The 26,561-nt window shown below is 42.5% G+C and overlaps 2 protein-coding genes across 3 annotated transcripts in view; one reads left to right on the forward strand and one right to left on the reverse strand.

The window, feature by feature from the left end:
• Positions 1-669: 669 nt before the first annotated feature.
• On the forward strand, positions 670-20,665 carry chst14 (carbohydrate (N-acetylgalactosamine 4-0) sulfotransferase 14). The gene is made up of 2 exons (XM_060917490.1): positions 670-1,150; positions 19,742-20,665. The coding sequence occupies exons 1-2, from the start codon at positions 863-865 to the stop codon at positions 20,567-20,569; spliced, it is 1,116 nt and encodes a 371-aa protein (XP_060773473.1). The 5' UTR covers positions 670-862; the 3' UTR covers positions 20,570-20,665.
• Positions 20,666-23,226: 2,561 nt separating this feature from the next.
• Positions 23,227-26,561, reverse strand: part of cep135 (centrosomal protein 135) — a 58,478-nt gene continuing 55,143 nt past the window's right edge. The window contains exon 26 of one of the 2 annotated variants that reach the window (XM_060917493.1): positions 23,227-23,958. In XM_060917493.1, the coding sequence (XP_060773476.1) occupies positions 23,937-23,958 (22 nt within the window). In that variant the 3' untranslated portion in view covers positions 23,227-23,936. The other variant, XM_060917491.1, reaches the window with a different exon arrangement.

Genomic DNA, 26,561 nt, shown 5'->3' on the forward strand with positions numbered 1-26,561 from the left:
GTGAATGGTTGTCTGTGTCTATGTGTCAGCCCTGTGATGACCTGGCGACTTGTCCAGGGTGTACCCCGCCTTTCGCCCGTAGTCAGCTGGGATAGGCTCCAGCTCGCCTGCGACCCTGTAGAACAGGATAAAGCGGCTAGAGATAACTGCAGTCCCAAAGTTAGTGAGTCAACTGTAGTCCTCAGCCATAAAGGCATTACTGTAAGTGTCCAGAGCGTCTTCCAAGTGTGACTTTCGACTGTCCATATGGGGCCGTCCTCCACAGGAGCGGTGTGATGAGACTCCAACCAGACACAGGGCATCAGGATGGATCAGGCAGGTCCGAGGAGCAGAAGAGGTCAGCGTCTCGATCCCAGGATTGACATGTAACTCAGAGGGACAGATATGGAAACACAGGTTGTTAGGTATGCCCAGTGTCACCTGAGTAAGTAGGAACAGTATGCATTTTGCACTGAGTGCAAGCAGGGACTAACTCGGGTTGTAGGGAAGCTGGGTCCTGTCCCACTGACTGTGGGGGAGAGGTGGAGTACAGCCGGGACAAGCCGCTAGATCATTGCAGGGCTTCCCTCAAACATCTAATCTCATAATCTCCACCCCTACACCACAGCATGGAGCAACTACATTTCCCACAATCCCCCCTTTTCCAAAATCCTTTCCCCCCACTGAGAACTGAAGTCAGAACTCGGTGTGGACCGAAAGCGGAATGGACTCGTGTTAACTTTGCCACGTTCGCTCTTGTTTGTTTGTTTGTTTGTTTGTTTGTTTGAGAGAGGCAGTGATCTTGGGACTGTGTGTGTGTGTGAGAGTGTGTGTGTGTGTGTGTGAGTGAGAGAGAGAGAGAGAGAGCTTGCTTTTCTCCGCCATGCCGGCTCGGGACCCAGAGTGCGGTGCGCGCGGTGCGAGCGGCTCGTCGGTGTTGCGCTTCAGTCCCACAGCAGTGAGCTCGCGCGCCACACACCGCCGCCGCCGCCGCTCGGCCCTGCTGCCGTCTGTGCTCACGTTCGCCGTGATCGTGGCGTCCGGAGGCCTGCTGCTGCTCATCGAGAAGGGAATGCTCAACGGCATGCACACTCCATCACCTCTGGCCAACGGCAAGAAGCCAGATTACCGGGTCGCGCCGCGGGATCCAGCTGTGGACGGGGAATTGCAGGTAGCTATTCGGAGCGTAAACCCCGGAAACGGAGGAGCCCCAGCTGTGGGCGACCCCGAGATGCACACGTAGCGGTTTGGTCTGCCGATTTCCGGTGCTTCACTATTATTCATTTTCGCATCAGCAGCACTTTTTCTTGTTTTGCTCGCAGACAGACCCAGAAGTTTGTTGCCCTGTTTCTGGCAGCGCCATGAATCACTCTAACCACAACTTCATTCTTCCACTTTATTACAGGAATCAACACAACAACTTCTAACAGACACATCTGCGCATTAATCATAACTCCACACATGTGTGCAGCGGTTTACAGCTGGATTTCTTTGAACTTTTCCGCCCTGAATCCTTAATTTACAAATTACAGTTTGGATTAAACACGTTCAAGTCACTAATATACAGAAGAGAATTTCAGCCACACCAGGGGAAACAGGAAAACACCAGCATCACGTAATAACGTAAAAAGTTTGTTATAAGAATATATTTTCAGGTTATAACGGGATAACTTTAAAGTCCTGTTTGAATCTATGGTCTGAATGAGGTGAGTGGAGAATAAACTGGGTAATGTGGAGAATAAACTGGGTAATGGGGAGAATAAACTGGGTAATGTGGAGAATACATTGGGTAATGGGGAGAATAAACTGGGTAATGTGGAGAATAAACTGGGTAATGTGGAGAATACATTGGGTAATGGGGAGAATAAACTGGGTAATGTGAAGGATAAACTGGGTGGAGAATAAACTGGATGACGTGGAGAATACACTGGGTAATGTGGAGAATAAACTGGATGACATGGAGGATAAACTGGGTAATGTGGAGAATAAACTGGGTAATGTGGAGAATAAACTGGGTAATGTGGAGGATAAACTGGGTAATATGGAGAATACACTGGGTAGTATGGGGAATAAACTGGGTAACGTGGCAAATAAACTGGATGACGTGGAGAATACACTGGGTGATGTGGAGAATAAACTGGGTAATATGGGGAATAAACTGGGTAATGTGGAGAATAAACTGGGTAATATGGGAAATAAACTGGGTAGTTTGGGGAATAAACTGAGTGATGTGGAGAATAAACTGGGTGATGTGGAGGATAAACTGGGTGATGTGGAGGATAAACTGGGTGATGTGGAGGATAAACTGGGTGATGTGGAGAATACACTGGGAAATGTGGAGGATAAACTGGGTAATGTGAAGAGTACACTGGGTAATATGGCTCAATTACATGATTTAATCAAGTTCTATTTCATGCTTGGGTTGAGACATGGTGAGATTCTGCTGTTACTGAACACAGTATAGACCCCTTTCACATGACGTCACCGCGCCGCGAGATTTTGTTAGGCGCCATATTGGAAGATCAAGTACATGCACTCACAATATAAAACAAAGTATGAGCGAGAGTAAAGTGACACGATGGATGATAATTCTGGTTATGTGAGTACATTACCAGCTGCAGAAAGGGCACGGTATGTGGAGAAACTGGTTGTGATTGATGGGTTTGACTCATATGATAAGACTCGCGGCAAGGGAGAATGGAAACATAAGGAGGACCGGACACCAATTCTGCCATCTGTTTGCTACCCAGACATTGTAAACTATTTGTTGTTTACACCCAGTGCCTACACTCAGTGTTCGAACTATGCCGATATTTTCGGGGGGTCCCTTTTTTTCCCTTGGGGCGCTTGCGCTTGTCTCGGAGCGCGGATCTCCAAACACATGAGAAGCCTTGCGCTTGTCTCGGAGCGCGGATCTCCAAACACATGAGAAGCCTATCTTACGCACATATCACGCGGACTCCACACCTCCACACACGCATCGCGTCTGAAGTCATAACTCATCAGGGGAAATCGTGTCCACATTGGCATGTTCAAAAAACAACCTCGCGTCAACAATGATACCACACGCAAGAAAAAAAAAAAAAAGTCAGGCTACTCAACAACCAACCTGGCAGCAGCGAGCAAGCCCCAAACCATCCTAAATTATTATTATTATTAAATTTTAGAAGTCTGGGAGGCTTGCTCCTCATACAGTTATCAACTTGGGGCCACTTTAGCATGTTTTAAATCTGAATTTCTTGCGTTTGCTTACCTCAAAGTGTCCACAGATCATGCACAGACTTATCCATTATATCCACAGTTTTTTGCCAAGTCTCACACAGGTTTCTTTCAAGTCTACTGTTGGGCCAATAAATCATAAATAAAACAGCTCAGATTTGTTTGTTTAAGTCGTTTGCCACTCCACTTTATTCTCGTGGGTTCACATACCGCTGCCGTTATTTCCCCCTAATCACGAGTTTGTTGGTCTTCCAATATAGTACAGGGTCTGTTTACTTCCGGTTTCGGGTGACGTCAGTGAAAGGGGTCTATATGCACGCTGAGAAGGATTTTAAAATATGTGGGGCTGTACAGAAAGAAGAATGAGTCTGACCTGCTGGAGGTAGCATCATTTCTCACTGATCAGCTGGAGGGGCACGGACGGCTCCATGGCTACAAGCTACTCCCAACAGGTCAGATGCGTTCTTCTTTCTGAGGTGGCTCAGGACACAAACTTCATTTGTTATATGCGCAAGTTCGTAGTAAAAGAGTTCATTATAGTGGGGTTGCAGTGTATATCTGCAAAGTCAGTTTTTCTTGAGCTCAGTAAAAGATCCCTGTTTTTATCTTTGTGACGATGCATTTTCCAGGTAATATAAGAAGGTTATTAATTATATACTTAAGGAGTCGGGCGGCACGGTGGTGTAGTGGTTAGCGCTGTCACCTCACAGCAAGAAGGTCCGGGTTCAAGCCCCGTGGCTGGCGAGGGCCTTTCTGGGCGGAGTTTGCATGTTCTCCCCGTGTCCGCGTGGGTTTCCTCCGGGTGCTCCGGTTTCCCCCACAGTCCAAAGACATGCAGGTTAGGTTAACTGGTGACTCTAAATTGAGCGTAGGTGTGAATGTGAGTGTGAATGGTTGTCTGTGTCTATGTGTCAGCCCTGTGATGACCTGGCGACTTGCCCAGGGTGTACCCCGCCTTTCGCCCGTAGTCAGCTGGGATAGGCTCCAGCTTGCCTGCGACCCTGTAGAACAGGATAAAGCGGCTAGAGATAATGAGATGAGATGAGAGACTTAAGGAGTCTGACTATTTTCTCAACCTAGAAAGGAATACTGAATTCTTCAGTTTATCACAAACATTCAGAATCAAAATCAGTACATTTGGAGATATGCAGTTTTCACTGGACAGGAAGGGGATGAAAAATTGTCATCTGAAACGTAACCAGGAGCAAAAGTTGTCAGATAAATGTCGTGGAGTAAAAAGTAAAATATTTCCCTCTGTGATGGAGCAGAGTAGAAGTATTAAGTTGCATAGAATGGAAATACTCAAACAAAGTACAAGTACCATGAATTTGTACTTAAAGCTATCCTGCCTTTCGGATTTTTCAAGTGTAGGTCAAAAAAAGAATTTTCCCTGACACCCAATTATTTTTGTTTAGTGGACCAAAAGCTACTGAATTCGAATCACAGACTTCCAATTTTATTAGTTTTTTTTAAATAGAACAATTAATGAATTTAGGGCCACGTGTCCCTAAATTCTCCGCTATTTTTTCCTGCTTCACCATGACCCAATTCAAGATACTACATTATGCATCACATTGTGGGCTTTCCCAGTTTGCTCAAGGCATTGTGGGATACAAATTTAAAACAGGAGAGAAAAATGGAGGACGAGAGAGTGCGAATGAAACATGAAAGCCCGTCTACAGTAACAGAAAGTGAGAAGAAAAGACGTTATGTTGCGAAGGAAAGGAAATGCAGGACCAAACTAATAACTATTGGCGGTCAGCGAACACCTCGGTCTAATCAGCTGTTCAGCAACAGAATGATGGAATGGTCAGTGCATGGTCAAGGTAAACCTGTAGATGGCAGTAATGCAACACTGTGGATGCCAGCTGCCATAAAACCCAAAAGAAGAAGAAGGTAAACCTGCGCATGCGCACACGGACTTCCTCTGTCTGCTTGACTGCACGAAGCGAGTGATTTCATGCACATTGTTTGCTCAGGAATCCCCTCAAATTAAATCACTTCCCAGCAACAGAATGGCCTGATATTTTTTTTCTTTTTTTTTTAAAGCTATTACAGAAATAAACATGTATCACAATGACCACATTTCAGAGGGAACTAAATTTCACCGATTTTATGAAACCGAAAGGCCGTCTAGCTTTAAGTACAGGACTTGAGTAAATGTACTTGGTTACATTCCACAGGGATGAGAGTTTTCCGCTTTTCGGCAGAGTTCCGCTTTTTCTGAGTAAAAGACGAGCTTTTTACATAATGCCAAATCCGTTGAGAATTTTTTTTTTATTAATTTCGGGGGGTTGGGGTGTGTTCCTTCATGCTGTTCAAACTTTATTAACTCCAACGATGTTTACACATTATTTGTAAGTCGCCATCTTTAGTCTCGTTTAATCTCGTTGAATGTGATGTAAAATTCGTGTTATCTACATTGTTATTGGTCAAAACATCGATGTCGAGACCATAATAGCCAATCAAAACAGTTTTTACAAAGATACCCACATCCGCTTTCTTTTATCAAAACTTAGACATGTTCGTGAGCTTCATATCAAAAATACGCTCCTCTAATCGGCGTGTTTTCTCAAGATGCCGAATACTATTGACAAGCGAGATGAAGCGAAGGTACGTGAAATTGATGCTGGTATAAAAAACAAGTTTAGCAAAGCAAAAGGAAAGCAAGAGAGGAGTGTGAGAGAGAGCAGAAGAGAGCTAGGTTAGAGCATGTAAAAACACAGGAGGAGCTGGCTAATGAAAGAAAAAGGAAAAAAAGAGAGGACTGATGAGCTTTTGGCTTTGGCCAAGAAGCTGAAGAAGAATTCTAAATGATGAAAATTTGTTTCAAAAATAACTGGGAACTGTAAATAACTTAACTGTAAAAAGTGTGAATAGACGTATGCTCTTCCTTTTGAAGAAAACATACAAGTGATGTGGACAATAAGATAAAGACAGTCCCCATAAAATATGCATTTGTTTGATTCAATACATTGAATATATGATAATTTGAATTATAGCTGACAGTGTTGATAACTGTATAACTTTAAAGTTTAAATAGACATTGTGAAGAAATCATATACAAGTAATGTGGACATTAGGAAAAGGTCAGTTTCCATAAGATATATTTTTATTTAATTCAGTATATTGAATATATGAAAATTTGAATTATTAATGGAACTGTAAATAACTGTGAATTTTAATGGACATTTTTTAGAAAAACAAGTGATGTTGACAATGAGTAATAAGCAGTCCCCATAAAATGTGCATATTATTTTGAATTAATGCAATACACGCATTGATTTTGATACATATTGTTCTATATAACAGTGTTTTTATTTCAATAAGTATTAAAATAGGCATCAGGTGTTTTAATTAACTACAGCTCAGATTGCAGGAAATAGGGTGTGTAAGGTCTCATTTTGAAAAAAAAATTCCCGGGGGGTGTCCCCCCGGACCCCCCTCATTACAGATTTTCTGCTTTTTTCATCAGCACCCACTCTGATCCCTGATTCCACCACTGAGTGTAACTTTGCGTAAACTGCAAATGAAGGAATAAGCTACTGCTTGTGTTAGTTGTGTTGACTGGCTATAGCCAAACATTATATTAATAAAATGAAAGCCATTTTATCATGAGATTGGGGCTCCTTCTCAAAAATCAAATTACAGTGACATTTTTAAAAAACAGTGAAATTCCCATTTAACTATTTTTAAATTACTGTATTATTTTGTCCCACATTTTTTCACAACAATTGTCAAAGCTTCAGAGACTACCGAAATCCGGACTCAGACGCTACCTTTCAGGCGGCTGTTACACAAACAACTTAGCATGATTAAGAACATAATACATACAGTATAACGTAATACATACAGTATAACATAATACATACAGTATAACATAATACATACAGTATGCTCTCTGCAGCAGCATACACAAGCATACAAAGATGGCTTTAGAGGAACTGAAAGTTTGTACCGTAGTCAATATTTTGTCTTGAAAAAGAGCCCATGCATGACCATGCCAGTGGAATGCTTAGTGTAAATACTGTCTGTGTTTAAAATCTGCTTGTTTATACAGTTTTTCATCTGCGTTTTATCTTTCTTTAACTTGGCGCTGCACAAATGGTGAACAGTACAGCCTGAAGCTTTCGTTGGTAGAGCTGCCATTTCTGTATCATTTCCTGAGCTGAAGTTGTGCTCTGTCCTGGCCAGGGTGCAGGAACAACACTTAAACACATACAGTAAACAATTTATGATCCAGTGCACTGGGGTTGCTGCTCCATTACCCATAATCAGCATGTCCCCAGCCGTACCAGCAAGTTTGAATATGTTTTCTCCATCCAGCCACCCATTATCTGTAGCCGCTTATCCTGTTCTACAGGGTCGCAGGCAAGCTGGAGCCTATCCCAGCTGACTACGGGTGAAAGGCGGGGTACACCCTGGACAAGTCGGCAGGTCATCACAGGGCTGACACATAGACACAGACAACCATTCACACTCACATTCACACTCACATTCACAGCTACGGTCAATTTAGAGTCACCAGTTAACCTAACCTGCATGTCTTTGGACTGTGGGGGAAACCGGAGCACCCGGAGGAAACCCACGCGGACACAGGGAGAACATGCAAACTCCACACAGAAAGGCCCTCGCCGGCCACGGGGCTCGAACCCAGAACCTTCTTGCTGTGAGGCGACAGTGCTAATCACTACACCACAGTGCCGCCCAATATGTTTTCTCAATCAAGCTTAATAAATTAGTTACATCCATTAACAGCATTGCTTTATTGTTAGACCTGAAAGTTAAACTTGGTCTTAAAAAAACACTGACACTCCCAGATTCCAGGGTGCATGCAGACAAGTTTGTGTGTGACTTGTTCAACAAGCAATTATCCTTAATCCCATTAAAAAAAAAAAAAAAACTTGTGGGATTATTTGCACCAACCAACAAGTGAACCACCAAAGCAGGCAAACACTAAAATCATAAACTCTACCTGAAAAAGGCTCAAATTTACCACGCTATAAAGACAGTGCCGGAATCTTTACCCAACAGGATTGGCGTAAATAAGGAAAGAAACAAAACATAGTTCTAATTTTTGTCTAGTTCTTAAAAGATCAACTACACTTTTGACAAAATTGTCCTCTCTGCAAACTGCCTTGGATTCTTGGATTTAGTGTTAGAAATATATTTGGACAATCTATTACTGTGTGCTGATTCAGTCCATGGATTAATTAATGATTTGGCAAATCCTAATATCAAAGCTCTCAGTTTAATTGTACTGTAATCATAGAAACCTTTGTACATTTGTGATGTATAAAAACAAGTTGATCTACAGTGGGGCAAAAAAGTATTTAGTCAGTCACCAATTGTGCAAGTTCTCCCACTTAAAAAGATGAGAGAGGCCTGTAATTTTCATCATAGGTACACTTCAACTATGAGAGACAAAATGAGGGGAAAGAATCCAGAAAATCACATTGTCTGATTTTTAAAGAATTTATTTGCAAATTATGGTGGAAAATAAGTATTTGGTCAATAACAAAAGTTCATCTCAATACTTTGTTATATACCCTTTGTTGGCAATGACAGAGGTCAAACGTTTTCTGTAAATCTTCACAAGGTTTTCACACACTGTTGCTGGTATTTTGGCCCATTCCTCCATGCAGATCTTCTCTAGAGCAGTGATGTTTTGGGGCTGTCGCTGGGCAACACGGACTTTCAACTCCCTCCAAAGATTTTCTATGGGGTTGAGATCTGGAGACTGGCTAGGCCACTCCAGGACCTTGAAATGCTTCTTACGAAGCCACTCCTTCGTTGCCCGGGTGGTGTGTTTGGGATCATTGTCATGCTGAAAGACCCAGCCACGTTTCATCTTCAATGCCCTTGCTGATGGAAGGAGGTTCCATCTCATCTCATCTCATTATCTGTAGCCGCTTTATCCTTCTACAGGGTCGCAGGCAAGCTGGAGCCTATCCCAGCTGACTATGGGCGAAAGGCGGGGTACACCCTGGACAAGTCGCCAGGTCATCACAGGGCTGACACATAGACACAGACAACCATTCACACTCACATTCACACCTACGGTCAATTTAGAGTCACCAGTTAACCTAACCTGCATGTCTTTGGACTGTGGGGGAAACCGGAGCACCCGGAGGAAACCCACGCGGACACGGGGAGAACATGCAAACTCCACACAGAAAGGCCCTCGCCGGCCCCGGGGCTCGAACCCAGGACCTTCTTGCTGTGAGGCGACAGCGCTAACCACTACACCACCGTGCCGCCCTGGAAGGAGGTTTTCACTCAAAATCTCACGATACATGGCCCCATTCATTCTTTCCTTTACATGGATCAGTCGTCCTGGTCCCTTTACAGAAAAACAGCCCCAGAGCATGATGTTTCCACCCCCATGCTTCACAGTAGGTATGGTGTTCTTTGGATGCAACTCAGCATTCTTTCTCCTCCAAACACGACAAGTTGAGTTTTTACCAAAAAGTTCTATTTTGGTTTCATCTGACCATATGACATTCTCCCAATCCTCTTCTGGATCATCCAAATGCTCTCTAGCAAACTTCAGACGGGCCTGGACATGTACTGGCTTAAGCAGGGGGACACGTCTGGCACTGCAGGATTTGAGTCCCTGGCGGCGTAGTGTGTTACTGATGGTAGCCTTTGTTACTTTGGTCCCAGCTCTCTGCACGTCATTCACTGGGTCCCCCCGTGTGGTTCTGGGATTTTTGCTCACCGTTCTTGTGATCATTTTGACCCCACGGGGTGAGATCTTGCGTGGAGCCCCAGATCGAGGGAGATTATCAGTGGTCTTGTATGTCTTCCATTTTCTAATAATTGCTCCCACAGTTGATTTCTTCACACCAAGCTGCTTACGGTACCTACTGCAGATTCAGTCTTCCCAGCTTGGTGCAGGTCTACAATTTTGTTTCTGGTGTCCTTTGACAGCTCTTTGGTCTTGGCCATAGTGGAGTTTGGAGTGTGACTGTTTGAGGTCGTGGACAGGCGTCTTTTATACTGATAACGAGTTCAAACAGGTGCCATTAATACAGGTAACGAGTGGAGGACAGAGGAGCCTCTTAAAGAGGAAGTTACAGGTCTGTGAGAGCCAGAAATCTTGCTTGTTTGTAGGTGACCAAATACTTATTTTACCAAGGAATTTACCAATTAATTCATTAAAAATTCTACAATGTGATTTCCTGGATTCTTTCCCCCCATTCTGCCTCTCATAGTTGAAGTGTACCTATGATGAAAATTACAGGCCTCTCTCATCTTTTTAAGTGGGAGAACTTGCACAATTGGTGGCTGACTAAATACTTTTTTGCCCCACTGTATGTATCTGTACCTTGTTTCATCAGGTCCCTTTTGGCCCCTTTTTAACCGGAAAGGGACCTTAGGTTGTATTACAGTCACAACAGCATTCAGCATCATCCATTATGACTAAGTTTCATTCTGAACTTTGTTCAGGGCTGAGTTTTAGCAGTGCTAGAATGCTACCTTGTTTCTTAGGATGGTCAGGATACAGCAATTAGCTACACGTACTGTATCAGAGTATTTATTGTCCAAGTTCTCAAAAACAGTTGTGTCCTTAGCCATTTTGTTCTGCATCCAAGTACAAATAACATTGCATAAATCACTCACCACCCAAAGGGCTAATCACTGATAGACTGGTCTTTATGACTGAGAAAGTGAAACATCAGGAATTATCAAACATACAGTCAAGCCAGAAAGTCTGCACACCCCTTTCACCTTCTCCACGTTTTATTACGTTACAGACTTATTCTACAATAGATTGAGTTCATTTTTGTCACAAAATTCTACACAAAATAGCTGTGGGTGGTAAAAGAGAGCAACTGGACTTGCTTGAAGATTCTTGAAGACGTTTCACCTCTCATCCGAAAGGCTTCTTCAGTTCTGTCTGACTAATAGGGAGTATCAGGTATTTATCCTCTCATGGATGAAAAGCAATCCTAAGGTGTCGTTGAGTCATCCTGTTGGTGTGGGTCACTGGGGGCTGGGTGTGAACGGCCTCGAGAGTCGTTGGGGTGATCAATGGGTTGTTGGTTCTCTCTGTCCTCCTGTGAGTCACTGAAAATAGCTGGGTTTTGGTGTGCATTCAGTTGTCTGGGAAGTGTGCCAAGGACTGCATTGTAGGTGGCTGATAAATGATGTCTTAGACCACAACCTCTGTTCAGTGATGGCCGTTCCAGGTTGACAAAAATGGCTTCTTTAACTCCTCGCTCATACCAACGATCCTCTCTGGCTAAAATGCGTACGTTGCAATCCTGAAATGAGTGTCCTTTGTTGTTAAGATGAAGATAGACAGCAGAGTCCTGGCCTGAGGAACTGGCTCTCCTATGTTGAGCCATGTGCCTGTAAAGCGGTTGTTTTGTTTCCCCAATACATGAGTCCATGCATTCCTCACTGCACTGAATTGCATACACTACGTTGTCCTGTTTGTGTCTGGCTATTCTGTCCTTGGGGTGGACCAGTTTCTACTTCAGGGTGTTACTGGGTCTGAAATGTACCGGAATGTTGTGTTTGTAGAAGATCTTCCTGAGTTGGATCTTCTTGTCCCTAAAACTTGTCCCTAAAATCAACAGCCATGGGCTCCTCTAAGCAACTCCCTCTCATTCTGAATAATAAAATAATTGATGCTCACAAAGCAGGAGAAGGCTACAAGAAAATAGCAAAGTGTTTTCAGGTAGCCGTTTCCTCAGATTGTAATGTTATTAAGAAATGTCAGTTAACCGAAATGGTGGAGATCAAGGTGAGGTCTGGAAGATGAAGAAAACTTTCTGAAAGAACTGCTCGTTGGATTGCTAGAAAGGCAAATAACCTTCAGAAAGATTTAGCAGACCCTGGAGTGGTGGTGCACTGTTCTACTATGCAGCGACACCTGAACAAATATGACCTTCATGGGAGAGTCATCAGAAGAAAACCTTTCCTGCGTCCTAGCCACAAAATTCAGCATCTGAAGTTTGCAAATGAACATCTAAATAAGCCTGATGCATTTTGGAAACAAGTCCTGTGGACTGATGAAATCAAAATTGAACTTTTTGGCCACAATGTGCAAAGGTATGTTTGGAGAAAAAAAGGGTGCCAAATTCCAGGAAAAGAACACCTCTCCAACTCTGAAGCATGGGTGTGGATCGATCATGCTTTGGGGTTGTGTTGCAGCCAGTGGCACAGGGCACATTTCATTGGTTGAGGGAAGCATGGATTCGAATAAATACCAGCAAATTCTGGAAGCAAACATCACACCATCTGTAAAAAAGTTGAAGTTAAAAAGAGGATGGGTCCTACAATAAGACGACGATCCAAAACACACCTCAAAATCTACAATGGAATACCTCAAAAGGCACAAGCTGAAGGTTTTGCCCTGGCCCTCACAGTCCCCTGACCTAAACATCATTGAAAATCTGTGGATAGATCTCAAAAGAACAGTGCATGCAAGACAGCCCAAGAAACTTGTAGAACTGGAAGCCTTTTGCAAGGACGAATGTGTGAAAATCCCCCAGGTAAGAACTGAAAGATTATTAGCTGGCTCCAAAAAGCAGGGCTCGAAATTCGTGGTGGTCCGGTCACCCGAGGCGACTTAATTTTTCATTTGGCGGGTAATTCCTGTCACTAGCCAGCCCGGCTGACTAGTTGAAAATAAAAAATATATATGAAGCGAAGATTCAGACACACCGTCAACTAAAGCCACCACATATTAAGTGTTTGCCGTGTCTGTGTTAATTGATGTGTTTATTGGCAGGATGGAAACTATCGAAGAATTCCGAATCATATCGTGTACGAGTCAGGCTGTCGTTTTTTTCACTACTGCGCATGCATATAACGCATCTCGTTGAATATCGCGGTAAACACGTGTAGTATTGGACCAGGTGGGTGGAGCACAGAAGCATGGCAGGCCAGAACTGAGTTCTCAATGAACTATTTATTGCTAGCTTTTCAGCCTTTTATCACTTCCCAGCTGCGCATGCACGCACGCACACGTGTTCTGGTTGGGGAGAGAGAGCTCCCTTTCTCTGCTCTCCTCTCCTTTTAAAGGGCGCGGTCACTGGGGAAGATACACAAACACAGGTTAATCCCCATCAGGTGCAATGATTCCACCACTTACCTTCCCTGACTCCGCCCTCCATTCACAGACCGACGCTTGGCCACGCCCCCACTGCCACATCACGTTATCAAATTCAATAGATGTGGCCACATTATCGCCCATTTAAACACGTGTTTTTGTTGTTGTTTACATCTACATCTGCCAAAGCTACGCTGTGATGTGGAATTTTCTGAAAGGCATACAGAAACCGCCAGAGACGGGGACAAAGCGACCTCGGTCTGAAGAGGAGAAACGATAAAGGACTTATAAGCAAACGTGGGAGCAGGGTAGGCCTTGGCTGCGATACGATTTTTATGGAATAATTAATTTTTTTCAAGTTGATTCCTAGTCAATATGAAGCTCCTAATGCTTTCTCTCTCATAAATGGTTAAATACAGAAAGCATGTTGGACATATTTTGGGTGCTATAGTCATGATAGTAAGTATATTTGCTTTCAATACTCATACACCAAGTTTTCCAATATATTATTATTTGTTGATATTATATTATGGTACTCTGTGTTGTTCTCATTTATGTATTTAACATCAATATCAAAATACTCGGGTCTTGAAGTAAATGCACATTAGTCATGAACAATGGTAACTACTCTCTTTTGCGTTATTTTTGACAGAAGTAAAATTCATACATGAACAAGTTTTGGCTAGTTGATTTTCTGTTTAGCTAGTTACTTTGGAAGGTAACTAGTCCGGCTGGCTGGTGAAAAAAATTTTTTTCGAGCCCTGAAAAGTGTTTACAAGCTGTGATACTTGCCAAAGGGGGTGTTACTAGGTACTAACCATGCAGGGTGCCCAAACTTTTGCTTCGGGCCCTTTTCCTTTTTTGTCATTTTGAAAATGTAGAAGAAGAAAATAATTTTTTTTTGCTTAAAATATAAAGGGAATGAGTCATCTTTAACTTTATGCCTTTTGGAGATCATTTCATCTTCAACTTGCTTAACTGTTCACAGTAACAGCAATTTTGACCAGGGGTGCCCAAACTTTTGCATACTACTGTACGTTATTTAGGGGTTACATATCTGTACACACCCTTTGCCTACCTTTGGCAGCAATTACAGCTTCAGTGCGTCTTGGGAAAGAAGCTACGAGCTTGGCACACTTGTTTCTGGACATTTTTGCCCATTCCTCTTGGCATATCCTTGCAAGCTCCATCAGGTTGGATGGGGAGCATCGGTACACAGCTATTTTCAGCTCCTTCCACAGATGTTCAATTGGATTCAGGTCTGGGCTCTGGCTGGGCCACTCAAAAGGGGTGTTCACATGGCAACTTTTACTCCGGTGTAGCACCGGGGCTGCCCCGGTAGAGCGTTCACACGGTACAAAGTTATACCGGTGTCGCCCCTGAAAGCTGCTTAAACGGGTGCAAATCTAACCCTGCTCGGGAGGTGGTTTAAGAAATTTACTCCGGAGTAAATGCTAGTTTGCAGGGCAGCACCGATATAAAATGGGCCGTCTGAACGCTACAGGGGTAGACTCGCTACGCGTGAGGAGAGTTGATTACATACAGGCATTGCATAATTTGCATCCTGGTATTTTGCGCTTCCAAAATGGCGAATATCAACAACAACAGAACTGCGTGTCTTCCAGTGTTGCCAGATTGGGCAGTTTTAAGTGCATTTTGGCGGATTTGAACATATTTTGGGATGGAAAACATCAGCAATATCTGGCAACACTGGTGTCTTCATCCACGTTGTTTTCCCGGCACTTGGTGATGCCATGACAACCGGGAAAAGGAAGTACATTTTCACACATGCGCATATTTAATTTCCGCATTATTACTATCGCAAATGATAGTAATAATGATACGAAATGATAGTAATAAAAGGAAATGATATCAAAACTTTATTACTATCAAAGGAAATGATAGTAATAAAGTTTTTGCTACTATTGCACGGTCGCAGAAACTGCCGTGTGACCGCAAGTGGGGCTGCACCGGTGCTAACACGCTCCTCTCTAGTAAGTAGGGTTGTGACGTGTGAACGCTGCGCAAAATTTACACCGGTGTAAGATATATCGCAACAAAATACATCGGTGCAGCATCGATGCAAATATGTGCCGTGTGAACACCCTAAAAGACTTTCTCCAAAGCCACTCCTTTGTTCTCTTGGCTGTGTGCTTCGGGTCGTTGTCATGTTGGAAGGTAAACCTTCGCCCCAGTCTGAGGTCCAGAGCGCTCTGGAGCAGGTTTTCTTCAAGGATCTTGGTGTACTTAGCTGCATTCATCTTTCCCTCTATTAGGATTAGTCACCCCATTCCTGCTGCTGAAAAACATCCCCACATCATGATGCTGCCACTGCCATGCTTCACTGTACGGATGGCATTAGCCAAGTTATGAGCTGTGCCTAGTTTCCTCCAGACGTGACACTTGGTCTTCAGGCCAAAAAGTTCAATTTTGGTTTCACCAGACCAGAGAATCTTGTTTCTCATGGTTTGAGAGTCCTCTAGGTGCCTTTTAGCAAACTCCAAGCGGGCTGTCATGTGCCTTTTACTAAGGAGTGGCTTCCGTCTGGTCACTCTACCATAAAGGCCTGATTTGTGGAGTGCTGCCTGGATGGTTGATCTTCTGAAAGGTTCTCCCATCTCCACAAGGATATGCTGGAGCTCTGTCAGAGTGACCCTCAGGTTCCTGCTCACCTCCCTGGCCAAGGCCCGTCTTCCCCGATCACTCAGTTTGGCCGGGCAGCCAGATCTAGGAAGATTCTTGGTGGTTCCAAACTTCTTCCATTTACGAATGATGGTGGCCACTGTGCTCTTTGGGACCTGTAAAGCTGCAGCAGTTTTTCTGTACCCTTCTCCAGATCTATGCCTTGACACAATCCTGTTTCTGAGGTCTACAGATAATTCCTTTGACCCCATGGCTGGGAGTTTGCTCTGACATGCACTATCAACTGTGGAACCTTATATAGGCAGGTGTTGGCAATCCCCAATCATGTCCAATCAATTGAATTTACCATGGGTGGACTCCAATTAAGTTGTAGAAACATCTCAAGCAGTATTAGTTATGGCTGGGCAATAAATCGATTTTATCGATTAATTCGAATTTACAGTTAAGGACCATGTGTTTTGATGAAAATCGTTTTTCTCTCAGTTTTAACCTCCGCCACCGACGCTCCCCTCTGCACATGTGCAGAATGGATTGGGCAGCAGCAACGGATCGGGCACTGACACTATCGATCCTCGCGCGCGCTTGGCATAGACACACACAAACATGGCAGCGATTGGGGGAAAGCTGCAACTTGTGCCCAAGATAGGAGTAACTTCCTCCGTGATCTGGAATTGGTTCGGTTTTGCGGCGTCGGATGCAGACCAAACAAGTCCTCGTTGTAAGGTGTGTTTGAAAACGGTTGCTTCCAAAGGAAGCAGCACGATGAATTTATTCCAACACCTTAAACAGAAGCGCGCAGCGGAGCGGGAGAAGTGCTGCTCCCAGCGGAATGAACACAGCCGCAGCACGAGCGCACCATCCACAGCAAAGCAAGCAGCCGTCCCGGACACATTTTCGAACTGTGTGCCTTATGATAAGAATGGGGCGCGGTGGAAGCTATCACAGATGCTATTGCGATGTTTATTGCAAAAGACATGGTGCCCATACATATGGTGGAAAAGTAGGGATTTTTTCCCCTATTTTGTCAGTTTTATCGAAAAGGACACAATTTTATTTATTATTATTATTTTTTTTTGCAATCCAAATCCTGCGCTCTGATTGGCTGGCGAGCAGGTCTGTATCCTACGGTATGGACCCTGGTTATGGACCTCTGGCGACTTGCTCGTTCACAACAACAACAAACATTTATCTTTTTTTAGAAGATTTATTTATAAGATTTGTCAAAAATCTTATAAATTTTTGCCAGCATTTCTCAAGAGAATAGCATTAATTTTACATCATGGATAGTGATAACGACAGTCTTCACAGCGAAAGCGAGTTTTACTATCGTGAGGAAGAAGAAATAAAAGAAAACATTTCAGGACAAAGCTAAAACCTGTAATTTGCTAACGCCGAGCAAAAACATGGCTGAATCCTGAATGACTCAATTTAGTATAAATAGGGAACTACATAGGCGGCAAAATGTAGTTTTTTTCCTGCCATAGAAGTGCACTTGTATACCGAGGAGGAAGCCATTTGCATGACAACCGTGAATGAGGATTCAAAATGGCGGCTCGGCTCGGTTTTCCCTTTCGGGCGCTCTCGTTTTCTGTTAGAATTTGGTAAAGAAAAAAATAAATATATTATTTACCAGCTTAAGGTCAGTCCATATGGTGAAATACCGTGACCTCGGCCTTGAATACTGACCTCAGCCCAGAGGGCCTCGGTAACGGTATTTCACAATATGGACCTCCCAGCTGGTAAATTATTTATATATATATATATATATATATATATATATATATATATATATATATATTTTTTTTTTGAGGGGGCATTTATTATTATTATTTTTTTAAATTTGAGGGTGCATTGTGTCAGTGCCAGTTTGAAACTAAGCTATGTTGGAGAAAGCTTTCTAAAAGTTACTGTATGTTCTCACTGTTTACAATGGCATGGTCTGCCATCTCATCTACAAGCTTGTTTTTTGGCTTCTTTTTGGTTTCTGGTTGCACTTTAACCCCAAAGGGGAAATTTAAGTGAAAACAAAATAAAGGTAAAACTTGTTTTGAACCATTTCTTTGTCATCTGTAGTTTGATTTTTAGTAGGGGGAAAAAATCGATTAAAATCGAAAATCGGATTTTTTGTGAAAAAATTGAAGATTTTTTTTAGGCCGTATCGCCCAGCTCTAGTATCAGTGGAAACAAAATGCATGTCAGCTCACTTTTGGGTGTCATATCAAAGGGTGTGCACACTTGTGTACATATGATATTTTACATTTAGATTTTTAATAAATTAGCACAAATGTCTAAAAACCTGCTTTCACTTTGTCATTATGGGCTACTTTGTGTAGAATTTTGTGACAAAAAATGAACTCAGTCTATTGTAGAATAAGTCTGTAACGTAATAAAATGTGGAGAAGGTGAAAGGGGCGTGCAGACTTTCTGGCTTGACTGTACGGGCCACTTTTTCCATGCAATAAAAACGTATTCTATTCCCTTTTAGTGGGTTTATTGATAGCATGCAATATTATCCTATCACTTATCTTCCACGTATTACGCCACTCTCTCCAATGGAGAATGAGTGTGCGATATTGTTACAATATTGCACGTTGTCAAGACAACATGACATTACACTTCAGAGCTCGTGTGAAGATCCAGTGACAGCTTTTCTGCTGTGCATGCGCAGAATCATTTCTTTGTCTGCCGGGAAAGAGAGAAGACATGGCTAGGGTTAAGCACAAAATAAATAAACTGAAAATTGAAACTAAAGACGTGTTGAACAACCGAAAGGCTACAAAACTTCATTATATATTCTTCACGCATATTTACAAGAGAAAAACATACCAGTGGATTGAAAAACTGGAAAAGAGACACATCGGAGATGTAAAACTTGCGCACTATAAGTGACTGTGACAATTTGTAAACAAACACTACACTACAAGTGGCCACGAGGTTTGCTTTGTTAAAAGCGGAAGATTTTGAGAGAATTTTAGCTGCCAGGACGCTCCATTGCGTGTAGTTGTCGATGTTGATTTTGAAAGTAACTAAGTAAATAACACAGGGAAAATAATAATAATAATATTCGGCTTGATTGCGCTAGCATTGGCCTTCGCCAACACTACACCAGCTGGAAGGTAACTGCACTGCCGTGCTAATAGCACTGAGTCATGGGTAAGCTAGCATTGGCCTTCGCTGACGCTACTGCTGCACCGGCTGGAAGGTAATGGGACTGCCAGCACTGAGTCGCGGGTAAGCTAGTGTTGCCCTTTGAGAATGCTGATATGAAGAGTGTGTGTATATAATAATAATAATAATAATAATAATAATATTGGCTGGTCTTTGACTAGTTCAGTATCATGTTAGCTGAATGGAATATATCTGATAGACCACGAAAAAAGCCAGCCCATATTATTTAAATAAGCCTTATTACTGCCAGCTATAGGAATGACTCCTTTATGAACAATGAACATGACTGCTAATCAAAACAGTAAGGACTGTTAGTTAGTTATGAAGCATATAATTTGTAAACATATTCCAAGTTTTTCAATCTTTTGTAGTAAAAACATTTATGATTATTTTATGACCCATTATCTAAAAGTTGTTAGTTAGAAAATTGCAAAAAGTCTGGAATTTTGACATAATGGAGAAGTGGTGTGTGTGTGTGTGTGTGTGTGTATATATATATATATATATAGCAACTTGCATGTTCTTTGACACATTTTTTTTGAAGTGACGCGTGTTGAATATCACAGTATATCACTTAACCATCTGTTGGACTTGGCTAAGCACTAATCTTGCAACATCATTGCTGGATGTTTTCTTGCAGTGATTAACCACTTCCTTTTTCCTCAGATTTTGCAGGATATCCGTAACCGAACTATCCGGGCGATGTGTGGCCAGCAGAACACAGCTCACAGCGTGTGGTCTCTCAGCTCACCACAGAGGAAAAGCCTGCTGCAGCACATCCTGGTGAACGAGAAGTATCGCTTCCTCTACTGCTATGTACCCAAGGTGGCCTGTTCCAACTGGAAGCGAGTGCTGAAGGTGTTGAGCGGCGCGCTGGCTGATGTGCACGTTCAGGTGAAGATGGACCACCACTCCGACCTGCTCTTCCTCTCGGACTACTCGCCTGAGGAGATTCGCCACCGTTTGCACCACTACTTCAAGTTCATGTTTGTGCGCGAGCCGATGGCACGTCTACTCTCTGCTTACCGGAATAAGTTTGGTGAGATCAAGGCCTACCAGCACAAATACGGTGCGGAGATCATCCGGCGTTACCGTAAGGGTTATGCAAAGAACATGAAAGTAGCCGGGGACGACGTGACGTTTGCGGAGTTTGTGCGCTACTTGCTGGACGAGGACCCTGAACGCATGAATGAGCACTGGATGCCTATATATAACCTGTGCCAGCCGTGCACTGTTCAGTATAACTTTATAGGCTCATATGAGAGGTTAGAGAAGGATGCAGCATATGTATTGGAGCGCATCGGTGCGCCACAGCATGTACAATTTCCTGAACGTCAGGCATGGTATAAACCTGTTACAAAGGAAACATTGCATTATTATCTATGTACTGTTCCTCAGAAGCTGCTTCGGGAACTTTTACCAAAGTATATTCTCGACTTTTCTCTTTTTGGTTATCCTCTACCCAATATCACCACTGAGTACTGTCGACACTAGCAGAGACTTGACCTAACAATTGTCTTTTGTACAAATGCATATTACAGCCATTTCCTTTTTATGCAATCTGTGAAATTACAGTATTTTAAATTCTTAGTTGAGTTTTTTTCTACATCTTTATAACGTTTTGTACAGAATTGTGAATATATTTCTTTATGGCCTCTGAATGGTGTTTGATAGCTATTTAAAGAGCAACCACTACGTAGCACTGGAACAGAGGCAAAGTTTCTGATAACTGAAATCTATTTTTATGGACACCATTAACTAACAATATTGCCACATATTTGGGGCAAGTCATTTCAAGTTGTGCTGGGCACAATCAGACTTTATAATGCATCAACAAGCACAAGAGTTTTCATAATCAAGCATTATACTTTCAAAGGTCATTTATGTAGCTGTTTTAAAGGAACAGTCCACCGTACTTCCATAATGAAATATGCTCTTATCTGAATTGAGACGAGCTGCTCCGTACCTCTCCGAGCTTTGCGCGACCTCCCAGTCAGTCAGACGCGCTGTCACTCCTGTTAGCAATGTAGCTAGGCTCAGCATGGCCAATGGTATTTTTTGGGGCTGTAGTTAGATGCGACCAAACTCTTCCGCGTTTTTCCTGTTTACATAGGTTTATATGACCAGTGACATGAAACAAGTTCAGTTACACAAATTGAAACGTAGCGATTTTCTATGCTATGGAAAGTCCGCACTATAATGACAGGCGTACTAACACCTTCTGTGCGCTTCGACAGCGCATTGATATCTGAGCTCCGTATCAATGCGCTGCCGAAGCGCGCAGAAGGTGTTAGTACGCCTGTCATTATAGTGCGGACTTTCCATAGCATAGAAAATCGCTACGTTTCAATTTGTGTAACTGAACTTGTTTCATGTCACTGGTCATATAAACCTATGTAAACAGGAAAAACGTGGAAGAGTTTGGTCGCATCTAACTACAGCCCCAAAAAATACCATTGGCCATGCTGAGCCTAGCTACATTGCTAACAGGAGTGACAGCGCGTCTGACTGCGTCTGACTGACTGGGAGGTTGCGCAAAGCTTGGAGAGGTACGGAGCAGCTCGTCTCAATTCAGATAAGAGCACATTTCATTATGGAAGTACGGTGGACTGTTCCTTTAAGCCTTGTTTTCTGTGGTGCTTTCTTCCCAGTATTAAAAAAAAAAAAGCTCTGAAAGAGACAGTATTCCTTCTAAGCTGTTTACATGGCTAATGAAAATGAATATTCCACTAATATTCCCATTTCCATGCAGCCGCATGTCTGCTCCAGCCTTGCAAACTTGTCCAGTTGGTATGTGTACTGGACAACGCACAGAGTTGACCGGAAACAAGAAAGAGACTGTGTCTCTCAAACTGCCATAAAACCCCATATTCCAAGACGCATGTTCTGAATGTGGGCGGCATGGTGGTGTAGTGGTTAGCACTGTCGCCTCACAGCAAGAAGGTTCTGGGTTCGAGCCCAGTGGCTGACGAGGGCTTTTCTGTGCGGAGTTTGCATGTTCTCCCCGTGTCTGTTTCCTCCGGGTGCTCCGGTTTCCCCCACAGTCCAAAGACATGCAGGTTAGGTTAATTGGTGGCTCTAAATTGACCGTAGGTGTGAATGTGAGTGTGAATGGTTATTTGTCTCTGTGTGTCAGCCCTGCGATGATCTGGTGACTTGTCCAGGGTGTACCCCGCCTCTCGCCCATAGTCAACTGGGATAGGCTCCAGCTTGCCCGCGACCCTGCACAGGATAAGCGGCTACGGATAATGGATGGATATTTTGAATGCGCTGTATAAATGTGCAAAGAATGCTCCTAAAACCAGAATAATATCGACATACAGTATCTCACATCTTAATCGGAAAATGCTCAACTCTGAATAAGGCCAAATTTGGAATATCCAAATGGAACATGCGGTTTATCCAAATGCAACATGCGGAACATGACCCGTATCAAATTCCAAATATTGTCATATTCATAATAATAGTGGAATATTAATGTGCATGTAAACATTCTGACTATAAACTGTTTCTGTCTGAAGCAGGAAAAAATATCAATGTATGTAAATACACATTTTATATAGTGGACACTACACTATGCAAATACCCTTCAAAAACATGAAGCCATATCCAGACAAAAAGAATTCCCTCATTGAGACTGTCTCAGGCTTAAATCCCTTAAGAATGCAGTTTCACAACCAAAAAGGCTCTTTTCCTTTTGGTTGCGAAATTGCATTCTTAACGGATGTTAGCCAGAGGAAATATGGCAACGTCTATAAATTAAGCTTGATTTTAACATAAATCTCTAGGGTCGTGGTAACCCTAAAAATTTCAACGGACAAAACCAAGCTACATCTTGCACAGCATAACAGTATTGCTTACCAAAGCCATAACTAAGAATGAACATTAAGAATGACAGATGTTCAATGGGGAAAAAAAAAACCAATGTTTGCTGGGAAAACCTGTAGTGTACATTAGCTATCAGCATCCACTCATTAGTAATTTTAGCTTCTTTTTTGTTTGTTTGTTTAATGTTTCTTAAAGTACCAAACATCCCATGTAAAGTTTAATAAAATAAAAGGTTTGATTAGCAGAGTCCATTTTCTTCCTTTCCGTTCTTGCATCATCTCCTTGTGTTAAATAAACATGTACGACTGATGGAAAAAAAGTGCTGTAAGAAACTAGGTACATTTTTATTTAAATTAATGATTCAAGTATACAGACAAATGATTTCCAATACACGACATCAGCCATAAGTTTTGATTTTGAGAGCAGTTGGCGTGCTCTCTCTAACACTGGCAACCCTGAGGACTTTGATCATACCCCATTTCATAGTAGTGTTTGGTCTCCTTCACAGCCAGTTCCATTAAAGCTCTGCACTGCACGCCGTCTAAAACTGACATTTCACATAAAAATACTACAATGTACAAAAAATAAATGAAGTCACAATGTCATCTTCCTACCCTAATACAAAAGCATGTGTTTAAAAGTTAACATAAAATAGTTACATGGAAAAATTTAGTTAATTTCCTTCAAGATATTAAAAAGACATAAATACACAAACAACGTATCTTTCTGTTTGGCTTTGGCAACATGACCAGGCTTGTCCCTGTAAAAGCATGTCCATACAGTTATTTCCAAAAGAAACAATCTCGGGAAATCTAAGGGTTTTTATTCTGAATAAGAAAAATGCAAAAAGACAGCAATCAGAATTCAAGCCAGAATGGACTGAAGTGCAGTACTTGAAGCAGAAACAGACATAAAATGGCCTCTCCTACCAAATTCACAATAAGAGGGGTGATGTATGAACAGTGATCCCGGGGATTAACTCCTTCCGATGCCCACTTTCCGAAGGTCCTGTAGTTTTGTTCTTTTGTTCTCTTTAGTCCTTAGAGCTCACACTTCTGAAATGAAGCACGATTAAGTGCAAGATGAAAGATGCTTCAGTAAGATGTAAAATGTAAGATTATTTATTTACTTACTAACCTGCAGAGGTGGACAGTAATGCAGTACATTTACTTGAGGACTGTACTTAAAGGGGAACAGAGGGCAATATATAGAGTAAATATAACAATAAAACACACATTAACGAACCTTATTCAAGACTTACAAAAGTTTTTTGTTCTAAGGTTGGAAAGTTATAGTGTTTTGAAAGTAGCTCGAGCAAACTATTTCCGCAGTTTGAACAGCCCGCCATGATATTAATTTTATCCAATCAGAATGCACGTTCATTTTCTCTGCGTAACACTCATGACGTATGTATGTGCCCAGTTGTGTTGGCTCATTGAGGTTGGGAATAGCACGTGTGAATCGGAAAGTAGGATGAATTGTAAGTGATCGGCTGCACAATGCCACAGTGTGTTGCTTTTGGGTGTAATAACAGGACCGATGGAAAGCATAACGATCCTCCAGACGTGTCTTTTCACTCGTTTCCGCTGAAAAACACCAAGCGAGTTCGAGTTTTCTTCTCTTCTTTCGTCATCACCGGAGTTGAGAGTACCTCTCCTAGGTTCAAACTGGTACCCTTCTAAGCCATAGCCTGCTTGCAGTGTGTCTTGTGGGATCTCTTCGTATGATTCGACAGAGCTGTTGCTTTCACTTGATGCGCCCGATGCCATGATTACACGCTTCTCTCCTAGTGCAGTGGGTAGGGCTGACGTCACGGTCTTTTAAAAATGGCGACTCTTGTGCCGTTTAGCGTACCGACTATTATATTTACAATTACCAAGATATTTCGTTGTTTTCTAGTATATAAATTTGATAGAATACTTAAGAATACGTTACTTTGTCACATCAGCAACTGTATATATTATATCTGATACCCCTTTAAGTGCACTTTTTGAGTTTCTGTACTTGACTTGAGTATTGTTTTTTTGTAGGCAACTTATGACTTTAACTTCACCACGGGCGCAGATAGAGGGTGGGACGGGTGGGATTCGTCCCACCCAGATTTAAATTCACCTCGTTCGGTCCCCCCCACTTATAGGGAGGAAAAAACGTCTATGCTGTCTTTTTTGCATAAGGCAAACCTCACGGAAAAATCAAAAGACTAATTACCATTCGGTTTATTGAGGTGCACAGCAGTACATACATAGTTGCAACAACTCACATAAAACAAAACAAAGACTGATATTCGGTTGGTTGAGCTGCGCAGACCGCACAGGTTGCGAGCTCGAGCTTGGTTGCTATGGTTACCCACAACAAGTTTGACAGGCATATCGGGGACAGCTCCTAGTTCAGGACCCCAACACGGCATGATGAAGGGTGCCAAACCGAAAAGGCAGAAAACGATTGCATCGTTTTTTCAAAAAACGACGACCTGTAAGTAAACTGTGCCTTACTTTATCATATCACCTTGCAATTTTTTGATAGTCTGTTCAAAGTAATGTCGTAGTGAAAGTAAAATCGTACGGAGTAGAGATGCCTTTCTGGTAGCCTCCTTCTTTCAGTGGTAGCCTGTAGATACAGTGCTCAGAAGGCAGTTTTAATGTTTAATCTGGCGTTCCCTGCCATAATTTCAGCGAGCATATCGTTTCATAAGGAAACTTTGCCAAGAGTTGTTGACTGACTGCCGCTCACGCAACACACAGGCATAGTTAGAAAGTCAGGATGCACTGGTTTACACTTTACACAGACCTAGATGCTATAGATAAATACAAAGGGTAGACAAAACAGTCAGCAGTCATCCAGAACACACACACACACACACACACACACACACTCAACCCACATGACATCCTGTCGTGTCAGTGGTAAATAGCACGAGAGCACCAGACATCACAGGTGTGCTCTATTCCTACTCTTTATTTATTAGTAGGCCTAAGCTAACGGTTGCAGGGATGAAGGAGTGATGGTTTTTTTTGTCTTAGCTGAGTAATGTCGCCGCCCTGAGGGCATCAGAGTATATTCCTCGCACAACACATGTTGGGGGTGGGGTTGGGGTTGGCTTGCTGGCAGCTTTGTCCCCCCCAGTTCAAAAAACATATCTGCGCCCCTGAACTTCACTACATTTGAAAGACAAATACTTTTTACTCCACTACATTTCTATCAAGGTCCTCGTTACTCATTACTATGAAGTGGCTTTGAAAGTGGATGTTTTTTTCTTTTTTTTTCTAAAACGTGACTGGTTTTTTCGCAGGTGACACTGAGACAGCCCATCAGTAATCACCTATCAGGGTCACATCTCGTCCATAGACTGTATAAAATCAAGTTCGATGATTTCTCCGCAGCATTATTTAACACGATCAGTTGATGGCAGAACGGAAGGAGGGGGTTCTTCTGGGGAATGCACGCACCCATGGCTTTACCTGGAACCCATGTTTCAGTTTTATGAAAGGAATAAAGAGTCGTTTCGTTTTAATTGTTTGCCTAAAACGCAGCACATCACAGCCGACAAAAACTTGCCGTCCAACCTGCGGAAGCATATTGAGGTCTGTAAACATTTTATTCAAGAGAAAGCTTGTAATGAAGTCATCTGTGCTTTAGAGCTAGCGATAACATTGCGATA

The sequence above is a fragment of the Neoarius graeffei genome, chromosome 3 (assembly GCF_027579695.1).
Source record: "Neoarius graeffei isolate fNeoGra1 chromosome 3, fNeoGra1.pri, whole genome shotgun sequence".
In the NCBI taxonomy this organism is placed as follows: domain Eukaryota; kingdom Metazoa; phylum Chordata; class Actinopteri; order Siluriformes; family Ariidae; genus Neoarius; species Neoarius graeffei.